Source organism: Pectinophora gossypiella, chromosome 1 (assembly GCF_024362695.1).
Source record: "Pectinophora gossypiella chromosome 1, ilPecGoss1.1, whole genome shotgun sequence".
Classification (NCBI taxonomy): Eukaryota; Metazoa; Arthropoda; class Insecta; order Lepidoptera; family Gelechiidae; genus Pectinophora; species Pectinophora gossypiella.
In genome coordinates, this window is record NC_065404.1 from 5,059,879 (window position 1) to 5,083,720 (window position 23,842).

Consider the following 23,842-nt stretch of genomic DNA (forward strand, 5'->3'; position numbering starts at 1 on the left):
TATTTGAATTTAAAAGTTTTGTATGAATAATAAAATTTGAACTGTCCTATGAAAGTACCCGATACTCTATGAAAAGTTTTTGTTTTCTAAAAATATTGTGCCACATTTAATATTACGTTATTCCGTACTTTCTTTTTACGTATCAATTTTAGTAAATAATGGTTCATGGTTCTCTAATAAATACAATAACTAAAAACATGGTCAGTTCAGTTATATTCTTCTTTCATTAAAAAAAATGGAAATTGTGCTTGAGCAGCTAACTTCATATAGTATCGAATCGAATGATTTTGCTCAATTATTCATTCAATTAATTCACAACTTGGAAAAAGTTGCACTACTTTAGGGAAAATGTAAACTACATCTTTTTCAACAATAACAAAACGAACAAAATATTTAGATAATACCTACATAATTATAGGAGTCTTATACAATATAATAAATTAATCTGTGTTACATGATAGCGATAACGTCATAAGAATGTTCCATTAGTCAACTCGTCGAAGAATAGAAAGGAACACAGAAAGGCACTTTAAACTTTTTTAATGGCAATAATTCGTTCCACCATAGACAATATACTTCAAATATGTAAGGATATCGTTCGTTCCCATTCGTTCTTATGGAATATGGCGGTGCTAGGCAGGATGTGCATAAGTTTTTGATTTTTGCATTTATTATCAAATTGCAAAATTGGTTCGCTTATTTTTTTCGTTTAGTTTTGTTTTGTGCATAAAAATAATCATAAGAGTGTAACAACTGCGTTGTATCTATAATCTACTACCAAAACTATAGATTTGCCATGAAAATTATTACTTCGTTGCTGGTGTAAAAATAATTTGTGACAAATATAACACATTATCTCAGGTAAAATGTTGTTTTAATATTCTTGTTATAGTCGTAAGTTTTTCTAGTTAGATCCTAATCCATCAAGACTAGATTTTCTCGATAAGTCAGTTCATTCATGGATATTTTAGGGAGGTGCATATGTGCCCCATTTTGGTTCAAGTTCATTCTCGTGTTATTTTACCTGCCTATAATTTTGGTATTGCGAATATTTTTTATTAAGGTGGACGTATTGTGTCATGGGATGACAAAAAATAAAAATTATTAGCCGTTGTCTCTGCCTTCGCTATCAAAATATATTTTTCTTTGTGCTCTCAATCACGTGTGATCCCAGGTCGTTAAGGGGTCAATAACATAACTGCTCCCTGCATATTTTGGTTCTCGTCAAGTCATCAACTTAATAAGTAAAAAGAAGGCTTCATTTTAGTGATTAAAGGTGTACAATTATAACTTTATACACCATTCCTTCGGTCTAAAGGGATAGTGCTTTATCGAACCTATACATAGACGTACGTAAATCAGAATTGTTGAGGTGTGAGGGACGAGCATGTGCAAGTGCAGGCCCTTGCAGGGCGCATGCTGACAGCGGGGGTGGGGTGCGGGCGGGGCGTGCGCGGCAGTCAGCTGTGCGAGTGTCATGTCGCGCAGCGCGCTGTACCGTGGGAAGTGCCCTAAATCGTTGCCCGTCTATTGAATCTTCGCGAAATTTGCTTCTTTTATTTGTTTTATGAAAAACAATGACCTAGATTTTCTACTAAAAATCAATGGTCTGTGTAGTATCTACCTAATTTACTAATTGAACATGTACACTGAACTGTCTTTGTGTCTACTCATCTCAATTGTGTAAAATGTTCTAACATAATATCACCCTATGTTCCTTGTCAATTTTCTTTAGTAGATAACACCAGAACATATCTAATATTTGGCTTTTCAATTAAAATTTACAATTTCTTGCATATTGTGTAAGAATTCTAATGATGAAAACGAAAATGTTACACATAATTATATCCAAAAACTGCACGATGTAGTTTGTGTTTTCATTGTTTCATGCACTTGTTTAGCATTGGCCATTGTTGTGCAATCAACAATTTTCAATAAAGTCCTTTATGGGCTGGCAGTGGAGGCTGCTGATAACCACTACAACGGCACTGCACTTGCTCTCCATGTATTTAATCAATATTTGATTGAAACTGACTCATTTCCTGTAGCTGTGAGTATTTTATAGATTGCATGGTTATTGTTACGGCCTATATTAAAATCCACTCTTTCATTTGTTACATTAAGTTTGTATATTATTGTTATCTATAAGCAAACAGTTGAATGTTTATTTATTTAAGATATTAAAATCACATGTTAATGTAAATAGTTTTCTACACATTTTCACACAATCCATGAACATGGAAAATGTACCTGTTTAGGTACATTTTTTTAATTTCATAGAAAAACAGCAATGATATAAATTAACTTGTTCAGTCACATGACACCCATCTCCATTTTCAAAGTGCTATACAATCTTACATGTGTATATGTATATGCAACATTTGCTTCACATGCACATTCCATCATTCCAGCGTGCAGTAGAGGTCATGGCTACACTCATCCAGGAAAATGGGATCAAGGAGCTGAGCAAAGGCACGCATGGGGTTGTGACGAACCATGGCATGTCTCACGGCGTCGCCAGCCACATGGTGCCCGACCACGAGTACTGCGAGGCGGGGCAGCAGGCCGCACCCGCGCCGCCGGGGCCCGCGGCCGATGCCCCCGACCCGCCCGCCGCCGAGGAAGAAGAGGACACCCCCGAAATAGACATCATGATAAACAATGTCGTGTGCAGTTTTAGTGTTAAGTGTCACCTGAACTTGAGACAGATAGCTTTGAATGGTGTTAATGTGGAATTCCGGCGTGAGAATGGAATGGTGACAATGAAGTTGCGGCGGCCATACACGACGGCGTCGATCTGGTCGTCGGGCCGCGTGACCTGCACGGGCGCCACCAGCGAGGACCAGGCCAAGATCGCGGCGCGCCGGTACGCGCGCGCACTGCAGAAACTGGGCTTCCAAGTCCGCTTCCGCAACTTCCGAGTAGTCAATGTCCTAGGAACCTGTCGAATGCCCTTTGGTATTCGTATCATAGCCTTCTCCAAGAAGTATAAGGAAGCAGAGTGAGTATTGTGCATTTCTTTTAGTAATCAACAAGTTGGTAGTTGATATGTTTACTAGGACTAAAAATGTGAATAAGAATTGAATTGTTGTTGCTCATAGATTCTGTAAACTAACAGCAAGTATTGAAATGCAAAAGCATGCTAAAAATGCATTCATTCATCAATTCATGGCAATGACACAGTGACATTGCATATTTGTAACAACTAATTGAATGTTATCTACATAATAGCTGGGTGTAGGTCATTTACCTCTAACGTCTAGTGATAAAACATTACTACCACATTATTTACTAATAGGGGTTACTATAGACAAAGAATCATAATGAGATATAAAACCTATTGGTAATGTTACATAAGACTGAACTTTGTGCATTTATTACAATTGCATTACCAAACTCATATCCTGACCCTTTAATGAATGGAAAGGTCAATCCATTTTCAGTGTAGTACAGCTATTATAACATTTAATTCTAAAGGTTAAACTCGATTTAACTCTTGAGTAGTGTGGACAACACTAGTGATAAGAATTAAAAGTTGTTTTAATCTTATTTATCTTAAATATTCTCAATTTAAATACGGATTTTATAAAGACTATAAAATGAAGAATATTATTTATCTGGTTTCATTTTATAGATATTCAATTGAAAAATAGTTTTAGATCACACCTGCTATGGAGGTGCAATAACTATGTTGGCAACTGACAGGTGAATTGTACCCAGCAGAGGACTGTGTATGTACCTATTCTCTTTGTCCATTGCCTGTATTTTAATTTATTTCAATATTCTATGTATTTATCTGAAAATACAATATAAAGTTTACGAAAATAAACAAGAAATTTGCATTTTACCTCGCTCCAATTGAGAGTTGTGGGGTTTACATTGTGTTATACAGAGAATATGTCAATACATCAACAGTACCATGTTGTGTCCCCGACACACTTAAATTATTTTACATATATCAATCGGAAAGTAAGAAAAGAAAATGGATTTATTAAGGTGGTGACTGTTCAATGCATTCTCCCCAAAATATTGTATGGATGTGTTCTTACAGTATTATTTGGTTTTCAGCTATGAACCAGAGTTGCATCCTGGCGTCACATACAAGCTGTACAACCCTAAAGCCACGTTGAAGATATTCTCTACTGGCGGTGTCACTATCACAGGTCTCCAACTACTTTTCACTTTCTTTAAAGCCAATATGATAATTAATACAGAACTCTCTAAACTATACTTTGAAATATTCCAAATGATTCGCCAGTGTAACTGGTTTTGGCAATATTATATCTTTGTCTTTTTGCATGTGAAAGTTTTCTCTGGTAATATTTCACTGTGCAGTTTCATTTCTGGCCGGCATCAGTGTCTATGAAGACCCTTCAAATAGGGACATATTCAGCAGTTTGTGTATTATTACTTGGTCAATGTGTTGTAGAAAATAGTGATGATTGAAGTGTAATGCGCTTGCAGCCCGAAGCGTGAGCGACGTGCAGTCGGCGGTGGAGCGCATCTTCCCGCTGGTGTACGAGTTCCGCAAGCCGCGCACGCCGGCCGACGACGAGCTGCTGCGCGCGCGGCGCGGCGCCCGCGGCCCGCCGCCGCCGCCGGCCGCCGCGCCGCTGGCCGCCATGCACCTCGTGACGCTGTCCGACGACGACGCCGACAACGACGCCTGGGAATGACCCGCCCGCCGCTGCCCCGGGCCGCCGCCGCAGTGACCGACCGAACTGTCCGAGTGAATGTGTCGTGGTTAGTGACGGGAGTGACGTAGATGTCGTGTCCTCGATCCCGAAGGCGTGCGGCGACCCTCCCGGTGACGCGAGATCTTGCGCTCGAGTGATGACGGAGAACTGTTTGGCATAAAGCAATAACTATCGGCTGTTAGTGCAATCGCGTGTGAATTGTCGGCGAGCTGTTCGGTTCATGCCAAAGATATTTATTAGATGAGGTGCTTCGCGCGGCGGCGCGTCGCCGCGGCGGCCGTGGCCCGCGACGGAGCGCCCGCGCTTTTCTACGAACGTATTATTTTTCGTGATCCTATGACCTCTTAGTATGCGTAGGTGAAGTCGATTGTATATCGTCAAACCAAATTGTCATGAAACTACACAAATATGTTCAGAGAATAAATCTCTATAACGATACTCAGTCGCGTTTTTAATTTGCCGTTATGATTGATGAATTTGTAGTGATAATAGTGTTCAATAAGAAATTGTTCTAAGAAAGAGATGACTGAATGATTAGTTAGATGTTAGTGATTGTAAATATGAAAAGCTTGGACATTACATGTTTAAATAAAAAATAAACTAATTGTTTTATTATTTTATTAATCGATTCTAAAAACCCACAGATAGGAAAAAACTTACAAAATAAGGCACGAACAATCGTTTAATTGCGGCATACAAGTTTTCAGTCGCTCGAAGTGAGATTTCTTGTTTCCAATATACAAAGCTTGTAGGTACAATATGCAGCCACAAAATCATGTAACGCAGAAAATAGGACGGAAATCACGATGGGGAAACGCGCGACAATTTGAGTAACGTGTGGCTGCTGTCATGAGCGTTCTATATGTCGGAGTCTTGCGTGTCCGTGTACTCGTCGCTGGTGAGGCGCGGGTGCGAGGGCCGCGGCGGGCGCGCGGGGCGCGGGGGCCCGTGCGCGGCCCGCGGCGGCTGGATGTGGGCGCTCAGGTCTACCACCGCCAGCCGCGGCGTCTGCACCGCGTGCCCTGCAACACACATTCATAAACTCACGCCCGCAATCCCCAATGGGGTGGCCAGAGTTGACACTTTTACTACGATGTTAGTTTTGTAAGACGAAGACTCGTATGAACCCGTCACTCATATAAAGGTCTATCACATTAGAAAGGACACAAACCCTCTGTCGATTTTTTTTTTGATATACAACTCTAAACGAATCTAGTATCTAGTTTGTCCCCTAGACCCGTGTTGCTCTAAAGTTCTGAAAAACTGACTACCGGCCGCCGTATTGAGGCGATGCTAATAGGGTAGTTTTCAACTAGTCAAAAGTTACTTTTTACTAAACGTCAAACCACGAAATTACTATGGAATTTGTATGAAAAAGCACGTCATAGAAAATCGTGATAAAATGTCGGACTTATTACGTTTTTCGTGATTACATTTCATAAATAAGTTTGTTACGTCATCACACAGAAGGGAATATGCTGAATACTCCATCTGCAGGGAAATATTGCACACGGCCCCAACTGCAGACGCTGCAATACCCACACGTGTCACGGCCTCATTCCTGCGAGTGGGGTAAACTGCTGACGCCGATGAGACTCCAACGTAACGTGATCGCGCCACTGCGAGTTACTTTGATTCTTGTATCGATCAGGTCAACTCGCCCGTAAAATTAAGTTAATATAAGTAATTTTTGTAACATGTTATTTTTCGTAATTAAATTAGTGTTAGAAATTTTTGGTTTTTTTTGAGTACTCCGGCTACCGCGATCATAATTGGCGCAGTCGGTAGGATACTCACGGGAAGAACGAAGAACAACGTGGAAGATCTCCCCGGGTGGCTTTCAAGTCACAATCGAGAGTATCCTGAATCTACGATCCAGTGCCGGAGAATCCAGACATCGATTGCAACTCGAGAAGACCAAGAAGAAGATGTGTATGTAAGTGCACCGCTGGATTTTATTATTTGCGTTGCTCTCCTTTCATACTTCCTTATTTTTAATTGAATATTATAAGCCTTCAAAATTTTTCACCCCCGTAATTCTAGTGGCCGTAAGGCTGTTTTACGATCCAGTGGTAATCAGGATATAGATAGTCGTAGGAATAGTGATAGCAGTAGTACCAGTAGCGACGATTATAGCACAATGGCCACAGATCCAGATACTATCTTCAAAGACCTCCGCGCGCTGCCGGATTTCGATGGAAATCCTAATGTGCTTACCAGATTCATTGAATTGTGTGACCAACTCGTCAAGTCCTATGGAGGAGGAGCCATTGGAGGGAAGTTTCCTTGTTACCATACCACACAAATGTTCACTACGTACCAAGGAATTCACTATCTATAATAGCAACGACGTCGTCAAAGGACAACCAATGAAGATCATTAACATTCCGCCAAACTACGAGATGGCATCCGTGACGCAGCCTCCGATTAACCTAGAATCAATCAATCTCAACGAGCTAAGAAGCATACAGACCAGAATCATGTCGCAAGAACCAATTGAACTGGATAAACTAAACACGGGATCATTTTACCATACTACTCTACCATTCTACATAGTATTGATAAGTACATGTGCACTCACTATCATCGTACTGTACAAAAAATATTCCAACCGCCCAAAGAAAGGCGATAAGAATCCATCCACCACTGAACAACTACATCATTACGAGAAACCTGGTTCTTCCAAAGTTATCCAGCATCCTGCAACATTTTTACTAAACGTGAAAAAATAGTTGCCAGTCTTCGGGAGGGAGGTGTTACGTCATCACACAGAAGGGAATATGCTGAATACTCCATCTGCAGGGAAATATTGCACACGGCCCCAACTGCAGACGCTGCAATACCCACACGTGTCACGGCCTCATTCCTGCGAGTGGGGTAAACTGCTGACGCCGATGAGACTCCAACGTAACGTGATCGCGCCACTGCGAGTTACTTTGATTCTTGTATCGATCAGGTCAACTCGCCCGTAAAATTAAGTTAATATAAGTAATTTTTGTAACTTGTTATTTTTCGTAATTAAATTAGTGTTAGAAATTTTTGGTTTTTTTTGAGTACTCCGGCTACCGCGATCATAATTAGTTAAATAGAAAAACGAAAATGTTATTCTGGCTTCATTTAGTAATCAGAATTTCATAATTTAGCTTGAACCTAGTACACGATCCAACTACAGGCGTCATGCATTGTTCTTTACTCGAATTTGATACGACGTCATGTTTCATGCTAGACCCACAAACCTTTCTTACACTTCACTTCATACGAAAATAACGATACGACCCATACGATTGAAGACTAAAGTAAGACCTAGGGAGGGTGAGGTAAACGTAGCCCAGCCGCTGGTGGGGAGCAGAGAGTTTCCGTTCTATACGTAGTATTATTCTTATTCCATGCCTTGGATGTAAGTTTACTAGTCGGTAAGCCCGGCTTGCGTGGCTTCTGCTTTAAACTCGCGTGCCCGTTACGATGACATAATTCATTTTACATATATACACCTATTCATAAGTATTTTACATTTCCGAAGGGTGCTTACAAGAGATCGCACAAGGCCACGCTTACATTATGTAACCCTTCTTGTTTGACTAAACTTGTTTGAATTCTATCATCTTTTTTGATACAAACAAGTTTCAATAATAAGCAAAACGCGAAACTTCATTTATGCAGTTGATTGACGGTTGATAGGTAACATCGTCAAACGTCAGACCAAAATCAACAAACCTACCTTCGTTCTACTTACTTTCAACGAGTCCAATTGTTTATACCTATTCTGCATTTATGTCGTTTGTCCCACATTAAAAAATCCTAGGCCGTCCCAAACAATATGCTCCCTTCGTCCCGAAATATAATTTTAATCATTTTATTCCCCCTTCGTCCTATTTTATATTCCTTCTCCGACCCATACTTTTTTTATATACCAAAGCTTAATATTTACTTTGGCCAAACTATTAGCAAATAAACAATGAAGCCGACTTCAAAATCTGTCTCATAAAAAGTAAGAAATAATATAAGGTATAATATTTTGTTAATACTTTTTTCACTTTTTTAGTTTAAACTCGAGTAGTATTTTTTAATTTATTTTGTTGATTGTAACTTCAAAGTACTTGTGATTTGGGACGAAGCACAACTTCAATAATGATATGGGACAAACTAAGAATTATTTGGAATGTGGGAAAAAACTGCTAGGACGAATGAAGAATATTTATTAACGGTAGGGTACCTTGGTAGGTACAATAAAAGAGCAAAAGTTTAGTCACTGAGCCCAGCGAATTATTTTATTTGTAAACAGTGGTGAAATTATGAACCATTAGTCGACATAATTATGAAATTTATGTTTTTGTAGGTGTTTTTGGTCTATTACAGACATGTAATTTATTACTTTGCGAGAAACTGATTGTACTTTTGCAGCTTATCGTACATACATTGACTGGATAACCATCTCCAGTTAATATTGCTTGTTCATCTATAGGTATAGATAGGTAAGTAGGCAGTATATTTAGGCCACTAACCGCCTCAATTTGCTAATTCCACACGATGTATTCAGATATGTTTCAGGGAAGCGACTAATACCTACAGCCCGCTTAGCGACTTTGATTTTGTAGATAAGTCTCACCGCTGTTGTCCTTGTTTCGTAACTGTGCGTCATGACTCTTACGTAGAATTTCTTCTTGAGACAATGTTATTGTTACATAGGTTGAAGGTCCATGTAGATTCTTTTGTCGGCATGCTTCGTTATGCTTCTGCTTAGCTATTCCATCTGTCCAAGATAGGGATATTTTTGAAGGAAGCCCTCTAGACATCGACAAACGCTAATCTACGAGTATAGTAAGTAGTTCAAGGAAGTGTTCTCTCTACCTACCTGTGTTTAATCGCGAGTACCTACCACTAAATGAATTTGCATACGGTTTTCTATTTTTCTCTAAGACTGTTAAAATCCCAAGCTAAACCGGGTCGTCTTTCTTAACCAGCTAAATGAGAAAGGTGCATTGCGAAAATGGTACGCTTTGGGCATGGGGTGCTTTTTGCGAAAGGTACATTACGCGACTGAAGGGTCTCACTATTAGACAGTTGTTGATGAAACGCTGAGGCAGTGAGTACACGTCTCCAACAGGTAGATAGAAAAACTAGAACTGCGAACACTTGAATATGTTTCGCATTACCTACATCTGATCCAAGTCCATGAATGACGGATAGTATCTTAGCAGAAAATTAAGAAATCGGATCTAGTGCGTTAACTACCTACCTACCTACTTCGGAACGTAGGTACGTATATTTACCCGGATTCGGATCAGATGCAGTGCGAAACCGCGCGCTCTTAGGGTCTAAGGGTCGCTTTTCGCCGAAGCGGCGATGTGTGGAATCGACCAATCACAACGTGAGTGCTCTCGCATAAGGCCCCTTTCCCTCACTTATTTCCTCTCCACTTTGGTGGAAGGATAACCACACTAAACTAGGGCTAGTTAAATACCTGTAATGACAGGTAGTACATGTAAGAGTTCTGGCACGACGACGGGGCGCGGGCGCACGCGCAGCAGGGCGTGTCGCGGCGCGCGGCCCGGCGGGCCCCGCATGGCGGGCGGCGATGCGGGCGGCAGCTCCGGGGACAGCACGCGCGTCGCCAGCACGCGCCGCTCCGGCGTCGACGAGCTCGGAGACCTCCACATGTAACGTAATTTATAATTCGGCCAGCCGTACTTAACCCCTTAACGTACGAAAATTTTGAAGAATTCGGCTCGTGTGAAAGAAAACACGTGTCTAAATACAAACGACACCCCCAATCTTCCAAGTAGGACTATATGAATTGGCACTTGGTAATCATAGGCCAGTAGGTTTATTTGAGTACGATGCTTATTCGTATCCAAAGTACGACCGGCCTTATACAGTAAGTATAAGTTTCGGGGGAAATGGGGTTGTTCTCCTAAAACTTCAATAAAACCACACGCTACTTACATTTTAAATGCCCTCGTACTATTTTTTATAAAAAAAAACTTTAAATACTTATTATAACTATGGCATTGGCGTGTACCTAATTGCCGTGTACCTATTAATATAGTGTATGTGTTCTAAGTAAGTAATACTATTTTTTCAACATAGTTGGGGACCAATTTTGACAACAATGACTTCTGAGAAGCCTGAAAGCAGAGATTTGACAGAAGTCAGAGAGTATTGAATTCGGTTTTATATTAAGTAGGTACTTGCTGAAACACGTGAACAGCCTACTATAGGGCATGGAGCACCTCGTTTTGCACACTTCAGATTTTATTCCGACCCTTAAATACCTGTACCGCGTATTCCCCTTCTGACTTATTCCAATTTCCTTTGCGTCAGCCCTCCTTATCGCTGTCACTGGACCTGCCTGTCGCCGGACCTATCCCCATATCGAACACTTTCCTGTAGGTAAGGCTTGTCCTGTCGTAAAGCATGTCTGGTCTACTAGAGTACTGGGGTCATCATCATCTAGCGTTATCCGCTTACCTAATCTGAAGATTTGATAGGTCCGGTGAAACCTGAATGAAAACTACCCCAATATAGGTAGCTAGTAGGTAGCGTACCTACTGAGGTATCCACCCTAATACTTACTAGGTACCTTTATGTAGTTACTAATTGAACTAATCTAATTGTGTGCCCATACCGCGGTCGTTATGTGAGTTATTGTGATTAGCTATAAACACCATGACGTGTACCAAGCATAGTTAGGTAGGTATGTTTGTTTACATTCTTATTGTGCGTTCATGTTTCACCATAGGCACAGTGTTAAATAATTGATGTTGGTGCAAGTTACGTCGTCATAGTTTTTTAAAACGCGATAGTCCGATCTGAATGTAAGGGTTCGATTCCTAAAGGCCATTGTCGAAGACAGTCCTTTGATTGGTAAGGACATTGCAGGCTTGAGTAACCTGATTCTCCGAAAAAGTAAGATGATTCCATGCTTCGGAGGGCAAGTTTAGCCGTTGGTTCCAGTTATTAGACTATGCTCCATACCCCCTCCGGTTGCTTGAAGGGAAGCCTGTGTCTAGCAGTGGGGCGTATATAAGCTATTTATGTTTTTATGTTATGGTTGTCCTTACGCTTGAGCCGTGGTGCCCTAGTTGGAAAAATGCTCGCCCTTTATTGTGAGATGATTATCGAATTCGTTTTCGAATTACAAACAAAACCCCGATTTCTATCCGGTGTAGCGCGAGGAACGGAACGTACAACCGGACGACGCGAGCGCCGCCTACCGGCCGGCTTCGATACTTACGTTTTCGAGTAAAGAAAAGACAGTTGATACGGAATACCCACCCCGCGCGCCGCGAAAAAGGTTTTGTTTCCTAATTATAAGTCATCTACACTGTGATTAAAACTTTAATTTCTCAAGGACTGGTTTCATTCCGAGGCCCCAAGAACTCTCGCTAAACCGGGTAAATATACAGGGTGTTAGTGACGTCGTAACGAATACTGAGGGGGTTGATTCAGACCATGATTCTGATTTATATCAAGTGGAATTTTCTGTCGCAAAAGTATGGAAATGAAAATAATTAAAAAAAACAACAACAAAATATTCATTCAATTTTCCGACAGGAAATTTCACTTGATATTAACTCAGAATCATGGTCTGAATAATCCCCCTTAGTATTCGTTACGATGTCACTAACAGCCTGTATTTTTACCGGTATTGAAACTTGTTGAAAGTAGGTTTTGTTAATAAATATAATAAGTAGTAGGGCTTATGTAAGTAAACGTGTATGTATGTGAGTATTGTTAATATATTGTATGTGTTATTTCTATTTAGTTTCTATTTGTTAGTGATGTAAACGCCTATCTGCCCTCTCTTAGTTTTTAAGTTTATCTTTCCTGGTCTGCTGGAAGACTTCTTGGAAGGTTATTTCTACTAGAAATAAGCTGAACCGTTTGTCTGTCTTGTGTTAAGTAGTTTAATTGTTTTATATCCTATTCTGTGTACAATAAACTGTTAAATCAATAATATCAGAATGTGATTTTGCAAAATGGCGCTTACCTACGTAGTTTTTGCTATAAGGCGAAGATATACAAGCGAGGTGATGCGAATCAACTTCGCATCAGTTATACTGACCCCTCCCGTTCGTAGACAGGCTTCCGTCGACGTCGCCTGCCGCGGGGCTCCTTCTTGGCAACTGGCACCCGCTGGGGAATCACGCCGATGTGGCGGTAGTAATCGCACAGCGCCTTCACTAGGGATCTACCTATCTTTAAATCTGAAAACTAGCTCAGGAAAACAGCCTCTGTGGTTCAGTGGTTAAGCGTTGGGCTCACGATCCGGAGCTCCCGGGTTCGAATCCCGATGGGTACAATCACAAAAATCACTTTGCGATCCCTAGTTTGGTTAGAACATTGCAGGCTGATCACCAGACTGTCCGAAAGTAAAATGTACTTAGCTCTCTTCGACTCTCAGTGTAGCAGTAGTTACATGATCCTTGTCAGGGGCCTTTGGCGGCTCAATAGTAACCAGGATCGATGAGGTCAGTCATTGATCTCACAACCCACACGAGAGGAGAGTATTTACTAAAACATGGACCGAAACAGATTTGTGAATTAATTGATTTGTAAATACTTGTACTTTCCAAAATAAAGGATACACGCATCCTCAGTATAATGCAAGTAGGGTCCTCTTGGGTTGAGCCTGCGGCCACCCAATGAAGCAAGCAAGGTGTATGCGTCGACTGTCCCGAAAGGCAAGGAGCGGCGCGCCGACCCCAGCGCCTTGATGTCGGCGTTGTACAGGCAGTTCTGTGGCTGCCACGCTTCTACGCGCGCTGCCAGGAACTTCGGGAGAACTGCGTGACGCTCGAACCTGTATTAATGGATATTATCCACACTTATAAGGCTACATTTCATCTAAAAAAGGAAATACAAAGTTATACAATACAAACAATACAATACAAATACACTGTATTGCACCAAAATAAGAAGAAATAATTACAAAAAGTCTCTTAACTAAGTACATGGCAAATGGCGGCCTTATCGCTTAAAGCGATTTCTTCCAGACAACCATTAACGTGAGGGGAAAAATGTAAAAAAAAGTAAAAATATGGAAGGTTAACCTTTTATCTGCCGAGATAGCTACCAGACACAATAGACTACATTGTGTCTGATTGAGATCTGCGTTCCGGCTTTTGGAAAAATAATATTCAAAAATGCGTTATTTATTTTCTAGCTTGGAAAAGTCTGCAATCTGAGGCTATAGTACCTCCTGTTTATTGTTAATTAAGTAATAAGAACATGTGACGAAAAGTAGGTAGGTACCTGAATATATCATCATAGGAGTTTCCTCGAATGAAGACACCTTCATGGCTGTTGTCCGCGTGAATGTCGATGATGAAATCCAACTGGATTGCCTGGAACAGATACAAAAGTGAGGTTCCTATAGTTTGTATCGTATTCGTATCGGGCGCCGACTTCACCCCTCTGGGCCTTAAATGGTCATGCTGCTAAGGAGTAAAGGGAAGAGCGCGAACTATCTATCTCGCTCGCACTTACGCGTTTGGCGGCACACGGTAAAAATGTGATTTTTGTATGGAGATGGAATGGTCTTCAAAGACAAAAGCATGAAAAATAAGCGCGTGCCGAAACAGCTATTGGATAGGGAGCCAATGTTCCCGTCCGCTGTCGTCAACATTGCGCATTATAGTCTTCTCAGTGAGTAGGCAAGTACGAGGGTTGGAGGTTGATGACCGACCACTTTCCACGCTGGTGTCTGTGTCAGCGACCAGAGGTACCTTCCGAATCGTGCCATCTAACTTGTCGTACCTTCTCAGCCCGTAGTTTCTTGACGACGTCATTGACGGCGATGAGGGCCGGGTGCGCGTAGCTGGTGGCGCGGTGCCAACAGCGGTTGAGGTCGGAGCCCAGCAGGTCGGACCGCTGGTTGCCCAGGAACACCCCGTCCGGGTTCAACATCGGCACCACCTGACACAGACCTGCCTGGTTTATTACTACTTTCTTATCCTGCAGTTTACACATCACAGTGTACAAAGAAATGTTTTTTTTTTGTTATGTGATCTTCTTCTATCGTGTGGGTTGTGTTTACCAACCCCATAAACCCTAGTGTCAGGGTTACTATTGAGCCGCCAAAGGCCCCTGACATGGCTCAGTAACGACTACTAACTTACATCAGTAGATACGTAGTAACCGGGACCAACGGCAACGGCTTAACGTGCCTTCCGTAGCACGGATCATCTTACTTTCGGACAATCAGGTGATCAGCCTGTAATATCCTAACCAGACTAGGGATCACAAAGTGATTTGTGTGATATGTCCCCACCGGGATTCGAACCCGGGACCTCCCCGTCGTTGTGTGATAGAAACTAGAAGGTTACCAATGTCATAATTACATCCCTAGCGTTATGCCGTTTTTCACAGGGTCCGCTTTACCTAACCTGAAGATTTGACAGTGTCGGTTTTTACAGATGCGACTGCCTATCTGACCTTCCTTAATACTTACAGGATATAAGGTCGCAGGATATACCGCTGAAACCACATATTTTTGGATATACGTAGGTTTCCTCACAATGTTTTCTTTTACCGTTGAGCATTTTTTTTAAGGATTCGCCTCGTCGACCACGGGCCACTCACTGGGGATGTAGGTACTTAACTAGATACACTTAGGTAGTTAAATTAAACGTAAATACCTGTATTGCAATTCCATTCCGTAAAGCGCGTGCTTTCTCAGACGAACTAACTATGTAATCGAGAAAACCTGAAAAACAATATTTATGATGCTAATGTTATCAAGATTACACAATACACATGCATAGACACACACAGTTATCTATGAAAGTCTTCTGATTATAGTTACTTAGGTACTTACATACTTAACTCACCTATATATTCCGAAAAGCCAGCTCGACATTTTTTTGCGTGGATTGATCAGTTTGATTGAGTCAATCATTTAAGTATGTAACTAAATACAAATCAAAAGACTGATCAATTGTTGATCAGAACTATACAGCATACACCACCATGATAATTTAAAGGTTTTCCGAACCGAACCGGCGTGCGTGTATGAAACGATTTATGAATGTGGAGGAAGCAAGAGAAGCGTGTCAGGATCGAAGCAAATTGAATTCCATAGTCTCTGCTTACTGCGGTGAGAAAAGGGCGTCAGTTTATGTATGTATATATCGTGGCCAGATCTTAGAATTGATCATTTCATGATGTGCTCGATCATTTCATGAAATGGTCATATTTCATGAAATAGAATATCATTCGTTGGCCACATCATGATGTAGTTTGGCCAGATCAATGAATACAAAACGTTTAACGATATGAGCAACTAAATGAATGGTTACTTTATGACATGGCCAAACGTTCGCAATCATATCGTAAGATTAGTTACATTATCCACCGGTAGTGGCGCTGGTGTCAATTATATTTAAAACTTGATTGATATTATAATCGATGAATCGATGTAATTGCACAATTTTTCCATATCGATTAGGTAATAATTTTAAACCTAAAAAAATTATCGACTATTCGGATTTTTATTACACCGCATAACATGGACACCACCTGCATTAACGATATGGCCAAACGTTGATTGAAATATCATTAAACGTTGACGTTTCAACGATATGGTCAACTTAAGTTGGCTATTTCATCATGCAATGATCAATTCTAAGATCTGGCCACGACATAATATAATGTATACGGCGTTTCGTATCAGGCATGCCGCATGTGTATTCCACACCACTTTGTACTCTTATCATCTATGTAGTCATAAGTATTACCTAGGTACACTAACCTTGACAAATATACGAAGCTGGGTGTTCACCCCCGTGGGCTCTCGCTATGATCAGCACGACACGCTTCTTCGGCTCCGGCACCTTGGACTTGGTGATAGGCGTGACGTCATCCATCACCTCTTTCTCAACGGTGAAGTCTCCGATTGTAATTAGGTCTACTCGCCGTTTTTGCTACAAGTATTCAACATCAAGTAAAAACTTTCATGGTTAATGCAATGAAACCGGGAGCGTTCCGAGGGCGGGAGGTTTTTATAAGTAGGTATTAAGAACTACTATTTGATTTGATAGCATAACGACTATATACCAATTAGGGTAGTCGAAGGTACATCCACCGCAAGACACCGCGAACTAAGTACCCACACCTCACCGAGCTTTCTGTTAGACCCGTATCGCCGTATATTGCGGTCGAGCCAGTTGTGTTACTGAAAACTGCACTTTAGATAAATTCATGCACTCAAATTCGCTTAAAACTCATTGATTAAAACACATAATACTGGGTTCTTACCGCGTTAATCAGGGATATGAGACTCCCTTCTCATATCCCTGATTAACGCGGTAGGAACCCGGTATTATGTGTTTTTATTATGATAATAAATAATAACCGCGTAAACCTTAAACAATGTATAAAACTAATTGATGCAAGACCGATACCGGAGTTTGAAGCAGCGGCGCTCCCCGTTTGTAGTGAAGCAGGCTGGTGTGCCACATTGACCTATTTGATCTGATGCATTAGTTCCAACAGGAATTTGCCGCCGATTGGCACAGTATACCCTTTTATTAAAACGGTCCCCCTTCGTCTTTGTGTAGGCTTCCTATAAACCTCGTGTTGATATAGTATCTCACCGTGGTCTGAGCTATAGACTCTCTAGTGGCAAACGCTTGCGCCTTCTTCTCCCAAGCAGTGAGGTACTTCTGAAGCCGAGAGAAGGAGTAGGGCGCGGCTGCCGCAAACTGGTACACATCTTCCTCCCGGTCGAAGGCGAAGGCCAGGCTGAGAACTTTGCGTCCGCGATGGGCCGCGGAGCGGTGGTAGAAGATGAGGCGACGGGGGATGCGTTGCCTGCGCGTAATGTGAGAGTAAAGTTGCTTTTCAATGATTTGAGTAAAAAAGTTACAGGCGTTCGTAATAAACTGTGTTATTGATACTAAGCAACGGAACTGTCTGTTCTGGTTTTAATTTAGGTACGTGCAGGTACATACTTACCTACGTATATAGAGTCCCAGAAACAAATATACCTAGGCACTTAAATATTGTAAGCGTTGAATTGTACGTTATGAGTGCGGAAAGAAACATAACGTCCTAAGTAATTTTTATTCGTCCAAATATCTAAGTAGGTACATATATTCACTATGATAAATGTAATTGGCCAATATACACTCTACATTATATTAGATTGTAGCATAATAATAATGATTGTAACTAGGTAATCTAATCATCTACCTAGCCTTATCTCGTTTCTTTTCACACGGTCCGCTTACGTAACCTGAAGATTTAACAGGTCCGATTTTTTACAGAAGCGACTGCCTGTCAGACCTTCCAACCCGCGAAGGAAAAACCAGCCCAATACATGTTAGATGACATACTTACCTCCGAAAATGCATTTCTCGGGAATGTGGGTTTCCTCATGATGTTTTCCTTCACTGATGTGACAATCATTGGTTTAGGCCTGTGCTGGATTCGAACCTGCGACCTCAAAGTGACCTAGAGGCAAGCGTTCACCAACTGGGCAACCACGGCTAGGTAATATGAATATTAAAAGAAAACATTTGTGGTTACGATCATCCGTAACTTCCCTCAACCAGCGCTTATCGCTATCGACCCACTAGGGTCGATTAATTCTTTCAAATATTCTCACACGACACCCTGAGCCGAGGTTCGCGCCCAACTGGGCACCCTCAGACCTGTTGTCTTAAACGTTGTACCGGGTAAGAGCCTTCAGCGCTCCCCATTTGTCCGGCCAAGTAGTTAATGCCATCTGTGGCAAATCTAGTTGTATCACTGTCGGGACTCTTCAAGGGAGCTGTTTAAAGAAATAAATATACTGACGGTCGCAAGTCAATATATTTATGAAAACATTATGTATGTGCGTAAAAATGTATCTCTCCTTCCGAGAAACTGTGAAAGGCATACTTACAATACAAGGAATAAAAATAAAATTGTTGTTCAAAGTTCTAGATTAAGTAAATTAAATTCATCTTTTTTGGGGTTATGTATACGTTTTTACAATAAAATACCAGATAATATTTTAAATTTGTCAGAGAACAAATTTAAAGCTCACGTGAAGCTTACTTTATGTAGAAAAGCCTATTATAAGATTAATGATACTTACCTAAATGATAAAAATGTCTGGTATTGAATGTGTTCCTCTAGTTATTAAATAACTTGTAATGTACTCTCATTGATTTAAAAGATGTGTTGCTGTTGCAGTTTCTTGTCATTTCTTCTCCTCAGCCATAACTCCTTGCGAAATGACGTAAATTCAAAAATGTTACATTGACCTTCAACAAGTTTATCCATGATAATTACGTTGAATAAATGATTCTGATTCTGATTCTACAATAAGTCACGTAAAAAAAAGATCATTCGGAACACAAACGAAACAAATATAGAAATGCAATTACAGTAAACAACACGTGATGTTGGCATGCATATGCAGGTGTGAATTAATTCAGTGTTAGTGATTACAGTGGTGCTGGCCCCGCCTGACACGACCTGGGAGCCGCAGGATGTCGCTGTCAAGAGTCAACCGACGTCTGATCATGATAGCCTGGTCATGATAGCATGATAACCTAGCCAGGCATTTTCTATGTTCTAGACCTAGATTTCAATCCCGTGCCGTGAGTCTAGTAATTAATAACAGGAGGTTAAGACAGCCACATCGAAGCAATTCATCTAAAAAATCAATACTGCAATTTGACATTTTGCGTACTTATAAGTATAAAAGTAAGTGCGCAATGCCCACAAATGTCAAATAGCAACATTGAAATTTCATTTTCATAAATTTTCCGACAGGAAAATCCACTTGATATCAACTCAAAATCGTGATCTGAATCATCTCCCTCAGTATTCGTTACGAGGTCACTAACACTCTGTATGTCTGTCTGTTACCTTCAACTATAAACGCTAAACGCGATTTAGATCGAGTTTATTTTTGGATTTATTATTTTCAGCCCGTACATAGTATCCTGGTCAAAAAATATAATTTTTAAGTAAAAAAGATAATAAATCATCTCACCACTTGTGTCGCGACGTCGATCTAACTAGCGGCGTCATGTCTCCGTCGTATAAAGTGCGTTCTTTGCCTAAATTCACTATGTTGAATATCACCCGCTGAAACAAGAAGGAAATGTTTATTCATCTTCTCCTTAGAGTTATCCCGTGTTCACGTGGTCCGTGGTCCGTGGTCCGCTTACCTACAGATTTGATAAGTCTGGTTTTTTACTGGAGCTGCCTGTCAGACCTTCGAACCCGCGAAGGAAAAACCAGCCCAATACAGGTTAGATCACATACCTCCGAAACGCATTTTTCGGAAATGGAAATGTTTATAAAAAAAATAGGTACCAAACATGTCTAACACCAACGATAGAGCCCATCTACTAGTATAGAGCGATACGCTGGTAACCGCGTTTAATCCTCCATTATGGCCATTATCTCTACCTCAAGAATCCTGTCGTTTTGCCAACCCTGGAACTACATGCGTCCATTGTGTTTATATCTGCACAAAATAGCAGTGAAAAAAGTCAGAGTCGAATAACAGTGAAATTATATAAGCCCCAAGCTCATTTAAAATCCAATTTCCCTTCCCTTTACTAGTGGTCGAACGTTGGGATTATGATCCGAAGGTCCCGGGTTCGAATTTCGTTGGGGTCATATTACAAAAGCCACTTTTTGAGTCCTAGTAAGGCTAAGGATATTACAGGCTAATCACCCGATTGTCCAAAAGTAAGAAGATCCGTGCTTCGGAAGGTCACATGAGCCATGTCAAAGGCCTTTGGAGGCTCAATAGGTTGGTAATGCACCTCAAAATCTCCACAAGAGAGGAGAAGAAGTGTCTGGAAACCTAACAGAGTCTTACCTGATCCTGTTTAACATTTTCTACGGTGAAGTTGTACCAGAACCTCGACCGCGGGCGACAAGTATCGGGGCGGATGTAGAGGTCGTACTCCAGCTCGGTGATGTGGTCCGCACGTCCGAGGTTTCCGCACTCGAAGGCCGCGTCGAAACACAGCTGGCCACGCTTGGCCTTGCCGCTGTGCCCCGGGGGCCTCACGATCAGGCGGTTCAAGTTGCCTAGACCTCCCTCCCCATCGCTTTCTTCGCTATCTGTTGTAACATAAACATAACACCTGTATTCCCAATTTTGTTTTTTGACGTGCCCTATTGTAGATTTGCCGCAAATGGCATTAACTACTTGGCCGGAGTAACCCATTCCATAACATAGCTATATTTAAGTCCCATGTAAGTATTTGTTGTGTATTGTCTGTAAGTCGCACGATTTGTTTTTCATTAACCGGTCACAAATCCTGGAGACCACGTGATATCAGTTATTTATCATCCAAACTCATAGAATTCAATCCAAGTGGTTAAAACCCCGAACCGGGATTCGAACCCGTAACACTACGATGGAAGTCACGCGTTCTTAAAATACATGTTGTATATCCACTGATACTACTTCCTTTTCTTTTACAAACATTTGAGCAAACTTATTATGATAGAAACGCCGGGTGTTAGTTAGCCTGTATATAGGTTTTATCCACTACTTAATCCTTCTAAAACTTTTCCTCTATTTGTAGTTACGCTTAAGAAAAGCCATGAACATTTTAATTCAAATTCAAATTCAAAAATATCTTTATTCAGTAGGTAACATAGTTACACTTTGAATCGTCAATTTTTACATAACGAACGTCTCATCCGCCTAAAACTACTGCAGCTTCTCACAACCTGTATAGCCGGGGAAAAGAAGCTGCAAGAAAAACCTCGGCACAGGGACCTAGACGTTCTTTAATAAAACCATATTTAATCACACTTATATAACCATATTGCAATATTCTCATCACATCACTAATTTAAGAGCTACGCTCTTGTCGGTGTAGCATTCTCCGTGGTACTTTTTTAGGGAAAAATAGAGCAGTGGTTTCCCTATTGCTTGTTATTTCAAAGGCGGAGGGCAGGAGTCCTAGTACGGCTTTGAAATATTCTCTGGGCGCCATTCCACTCACGTCAGACAAAGTACTGGGCAGGGGCAGTATTCTATTTACGTAATAATTATATTTCCTTTACCATCAAGATCGCGACTGTAAATATTAGTGTGCTCAAGGTGGTCGGTGTTAGCGGCCATCGCACACACGCCCGTGGTACCGCCGAAGCCGGCCGACTAGGACTGGCCACATATAGGAGAACTAAGAAGTACCCATATGGTCTATAGCAGTACTTCTCAAACTGTGGGTCACGACTCTTTGGTCGGAGAAAAAATCGACTAGGCCGACCGTCCGGCCCAAGCCACACAGTTTTTTTTTGACGTGGCTTATTGTAGGTTTGCCTCAGATGGCATTAACTACTTGTCCGAACAAATGGGGAAGGCTGAGGGCTTTCACTCGGTACTTACAAAAATTTAAGGCAACAAGCCTGAGGGGAGTTGGGCGCGAACCTCGGCTCAGGGCGGTCTTCGCCTGAGACGGTTTATATTTGAAACAATGAACACAACAAGTGTTCGAACGAGTAAGTCAGGCGGTTTAATAAGGCCACATCGAAAAAAGCAATATCGCTTTTTGATATTTGTTGGCACTTACTTTTATTTGCGCAAATGTCAAAATATAATATTACTTTTTAAGCATTAATAAAGCTTCAAAATCGAAGATTCCCCTCACAAATTACAAGTAAAACGCTTGACACAGTTGTTGACTCCACTAAAGTAGCTCCGCAACCGTTCGCGACGGAACCTGAGCATCAACTGTAGTTATTCCTTATGCCAAGGTTAGTCTCAAATTTCTTAAGTAAGTATTTGTTAAATGAGTCATGTCCAGTCAACTTTCTTCTTCTTCTATCGTGTGGGGTGTGAGGTGGATTACCAACTTCATCAACCCCGGTGTCAGGGTTATTATTGAGCCGCCAAAGGCCCCTGACGTGACTCATGTAACGACTACGTACTTACAACAGTAAGTAGTAACCGGGACCAACGGCTTAACGTGCGTTCCGAAGCACGGATCAAGGAAATGTACTTTGTATCCTTCTGAACGTGTGTATGGTCAACTTTGGGAACCACTGATCTATAGCAATATTATTGCAGGTAGTAAAGTTAACTACATGACGGCAATTGATTGGCGTTCGCGGAGTGTCGGGAAAGCCGTAACACGCCACCGGCACCGGCCCGTCTTATTTGGCAGCCAATTGAAATGTTAACAAGTTCTAAAGCGGTCACCTCACTTGTTTAGAGCATACAAATACATATATTTTTAATTTAATCGTGTTACGTGTTACATGACGTCGATACCTACATAATAAGTACACACTTAGTATAATTTAATATCTTCTTCTATCGTATGGGTTGTGAGGAGGATTACCAACCCCATCAACCCTGGTGTCAGGGTTATTATTGAGCCACCATAGGCCCCTGACATTTATTTATTTAATATTATAAATGCGAAAGTAATTACGTCTGTCTGTTACCTTTTCACGCTTAAACCGCTGAACTGATTTAGATGAAATTTGGTATGGAGATAGTTTGACATGACTGAAGAACATAGGACAGTTTTTATCTCGTCTGTTTAAATCACCCCCTAAGGGTATGGAAAAAAATATACCGCGCGCGATAATCGTGTACCGTGTTTAGTTATACAGCGAGACATCTATCATCAACAGCCATGTGAACTCCCAACTATAATGGGAATATATCGTACAATATATTCTAACTGCAGCCTAATGGTTTTAAAATAGCTAGACCACAACAATTGAATTCGGTTTGTTATTGCAATAAAATAAAAAGAATTCCTTTACATTCGGTAGCTCAGTGCTCCTAGTCACGACAACATGGTTTAAAAGGAAATGTACTTGGTATCCTTCTGAACGTGTGTATGGACGTGTGTGAAAAGATATAAAATGTAGTAAGCATGAATTACTAAGTCTCATTTGTATATTAATCATTGGGCGTATAGATGTTGTCTAAATAATCATTTTTTATTATTGTTCATTAAAGGGTAAGTGGGCATCGTTGATGTCTTTTATTAGTTTACTTAGTTTTCTTACTTATATTATAGTAATTCCATAAACTTCAATAATAATTATATATTTAGTGTGCGAAGCTTAAGATTTAAACCAAACGACCCAAAAAGTAAATTCCAAATCCATGCATTTTTAGGCACGTAATGAAATGCCCTATTTAGAATTTTTGCTAC

General features: G+C 41.0%; 2 protein-coding genes across 3 annotated transcripts; one reads left to right on the forward strand and one right to left on the reverse strand.

The window, feature by feature from the left end:
* The first annotated feature begins 602 nt into the window (after positions 1-602).
* On the forward strand, positions 603-5,302 carry LOC126381950 (TATA box-binding protein-like 1). 2 transcript variants are annotated; one of them, XM_050031571.1, is made up of 4 exons: positions 603-861; positions 2,412-3,001; positions 4,069-4,163; positions 4,465-5,302. In XM_050031571.1, exons 2-4 carry the CDS (start codon positions 2,427-2,429, stop codon positions 4,674-4,676), a joined length of 882 nt encoding a protein of 293 aa, XP_049887528.1. In that variant the 5' UTR covers positions 603-861; positions 2,412-2,426; the 3' UTR covers positions 4,677-5,302. The 2 variants fall into 2 exon arrangements, with proteins under 2 accessions (XP_049887528.1, XP_049887536.1); XM_050031579.1 differs by lacking the exon at positions 603-861 and adding an exon at positions 1,783-2,050.
* A 253-nt stretch (positions 5,303-5,555) lies between these two features.
* LOC126366957 (cytosolic carboxypeptidase 6-like) lies at positions 5,556-21,789 on the reverse strand. Its single transcript, XM_050010303.1, has 12 exons — positions 21,732-21,789; positions 20,527-20,774; positions 19,687-19,781; positions 17,294-17,510; positions 16,450-16,621; positions 15,338-15,405; positions 14,457-14,654; positions 13,953-14,044; positions 13,286-13,500; positions 12,763-12,904; positions 10,159-10,346; positions 5,556-5,719 (listed from the first exon to the last, which is right to left on the reverse strand). The coding sequence occupies exons 1-12, from the start codon at positions 21,787-21,789 to the stop codon at positions 5,556-5,558; spliced, it is 1,857 nt and encodes a 618-aa protein (XP_049866260.1).
* Between the last annotated feature and the right edge of the window lie 2,053 nt (positions 21,790-23,842).

Bases quoted from the DNA above. Each gene is read 5' to 3' on its own strand.
- LOC126381950 (XM_050031571.1), top strand. From the start codon at position 2,427: ATGGCTACACTCATCCAGGAAAATGGGATCAAGGAGCTGAGCAAAGGC. The intron at 3,002-4,068 runs GTGAGTATTGTG...TTTGGTTTTCAG, and splicing joins AAGAAGTATAAGGAAGCAGA to CTATGAACCAGAGTTGCATC. The intron at 4,164-4,464 runs GTCTCCAACTAC...ATGCGCTTGCAG, and splicing joins TGGCGGTGTCACTATCACAG to CCCGAAGCGTGAGCGACGTG.
- LOC126366957 (XM_050010303.1), bottom strand. From the start codon at position 21,789: ATGGCCGCTAACACCGACCACCTTGAGCACACTAATATTTACAGTCGC. The intron at 20,775-21,731 runs GTAAAGGAAATA...ATGTTACAACAG, and splicing joins TTACAGTCGCGATCTTGATG to ATAGCGAAGAAAGCGATGGG. The intron at 13,501-13,952 runs GTACCTACCTAC...CCATTAATACAG, and splicing joins TCCTATGATGATATATTCAG to GTTCGAGCGTCACGCAGTTC.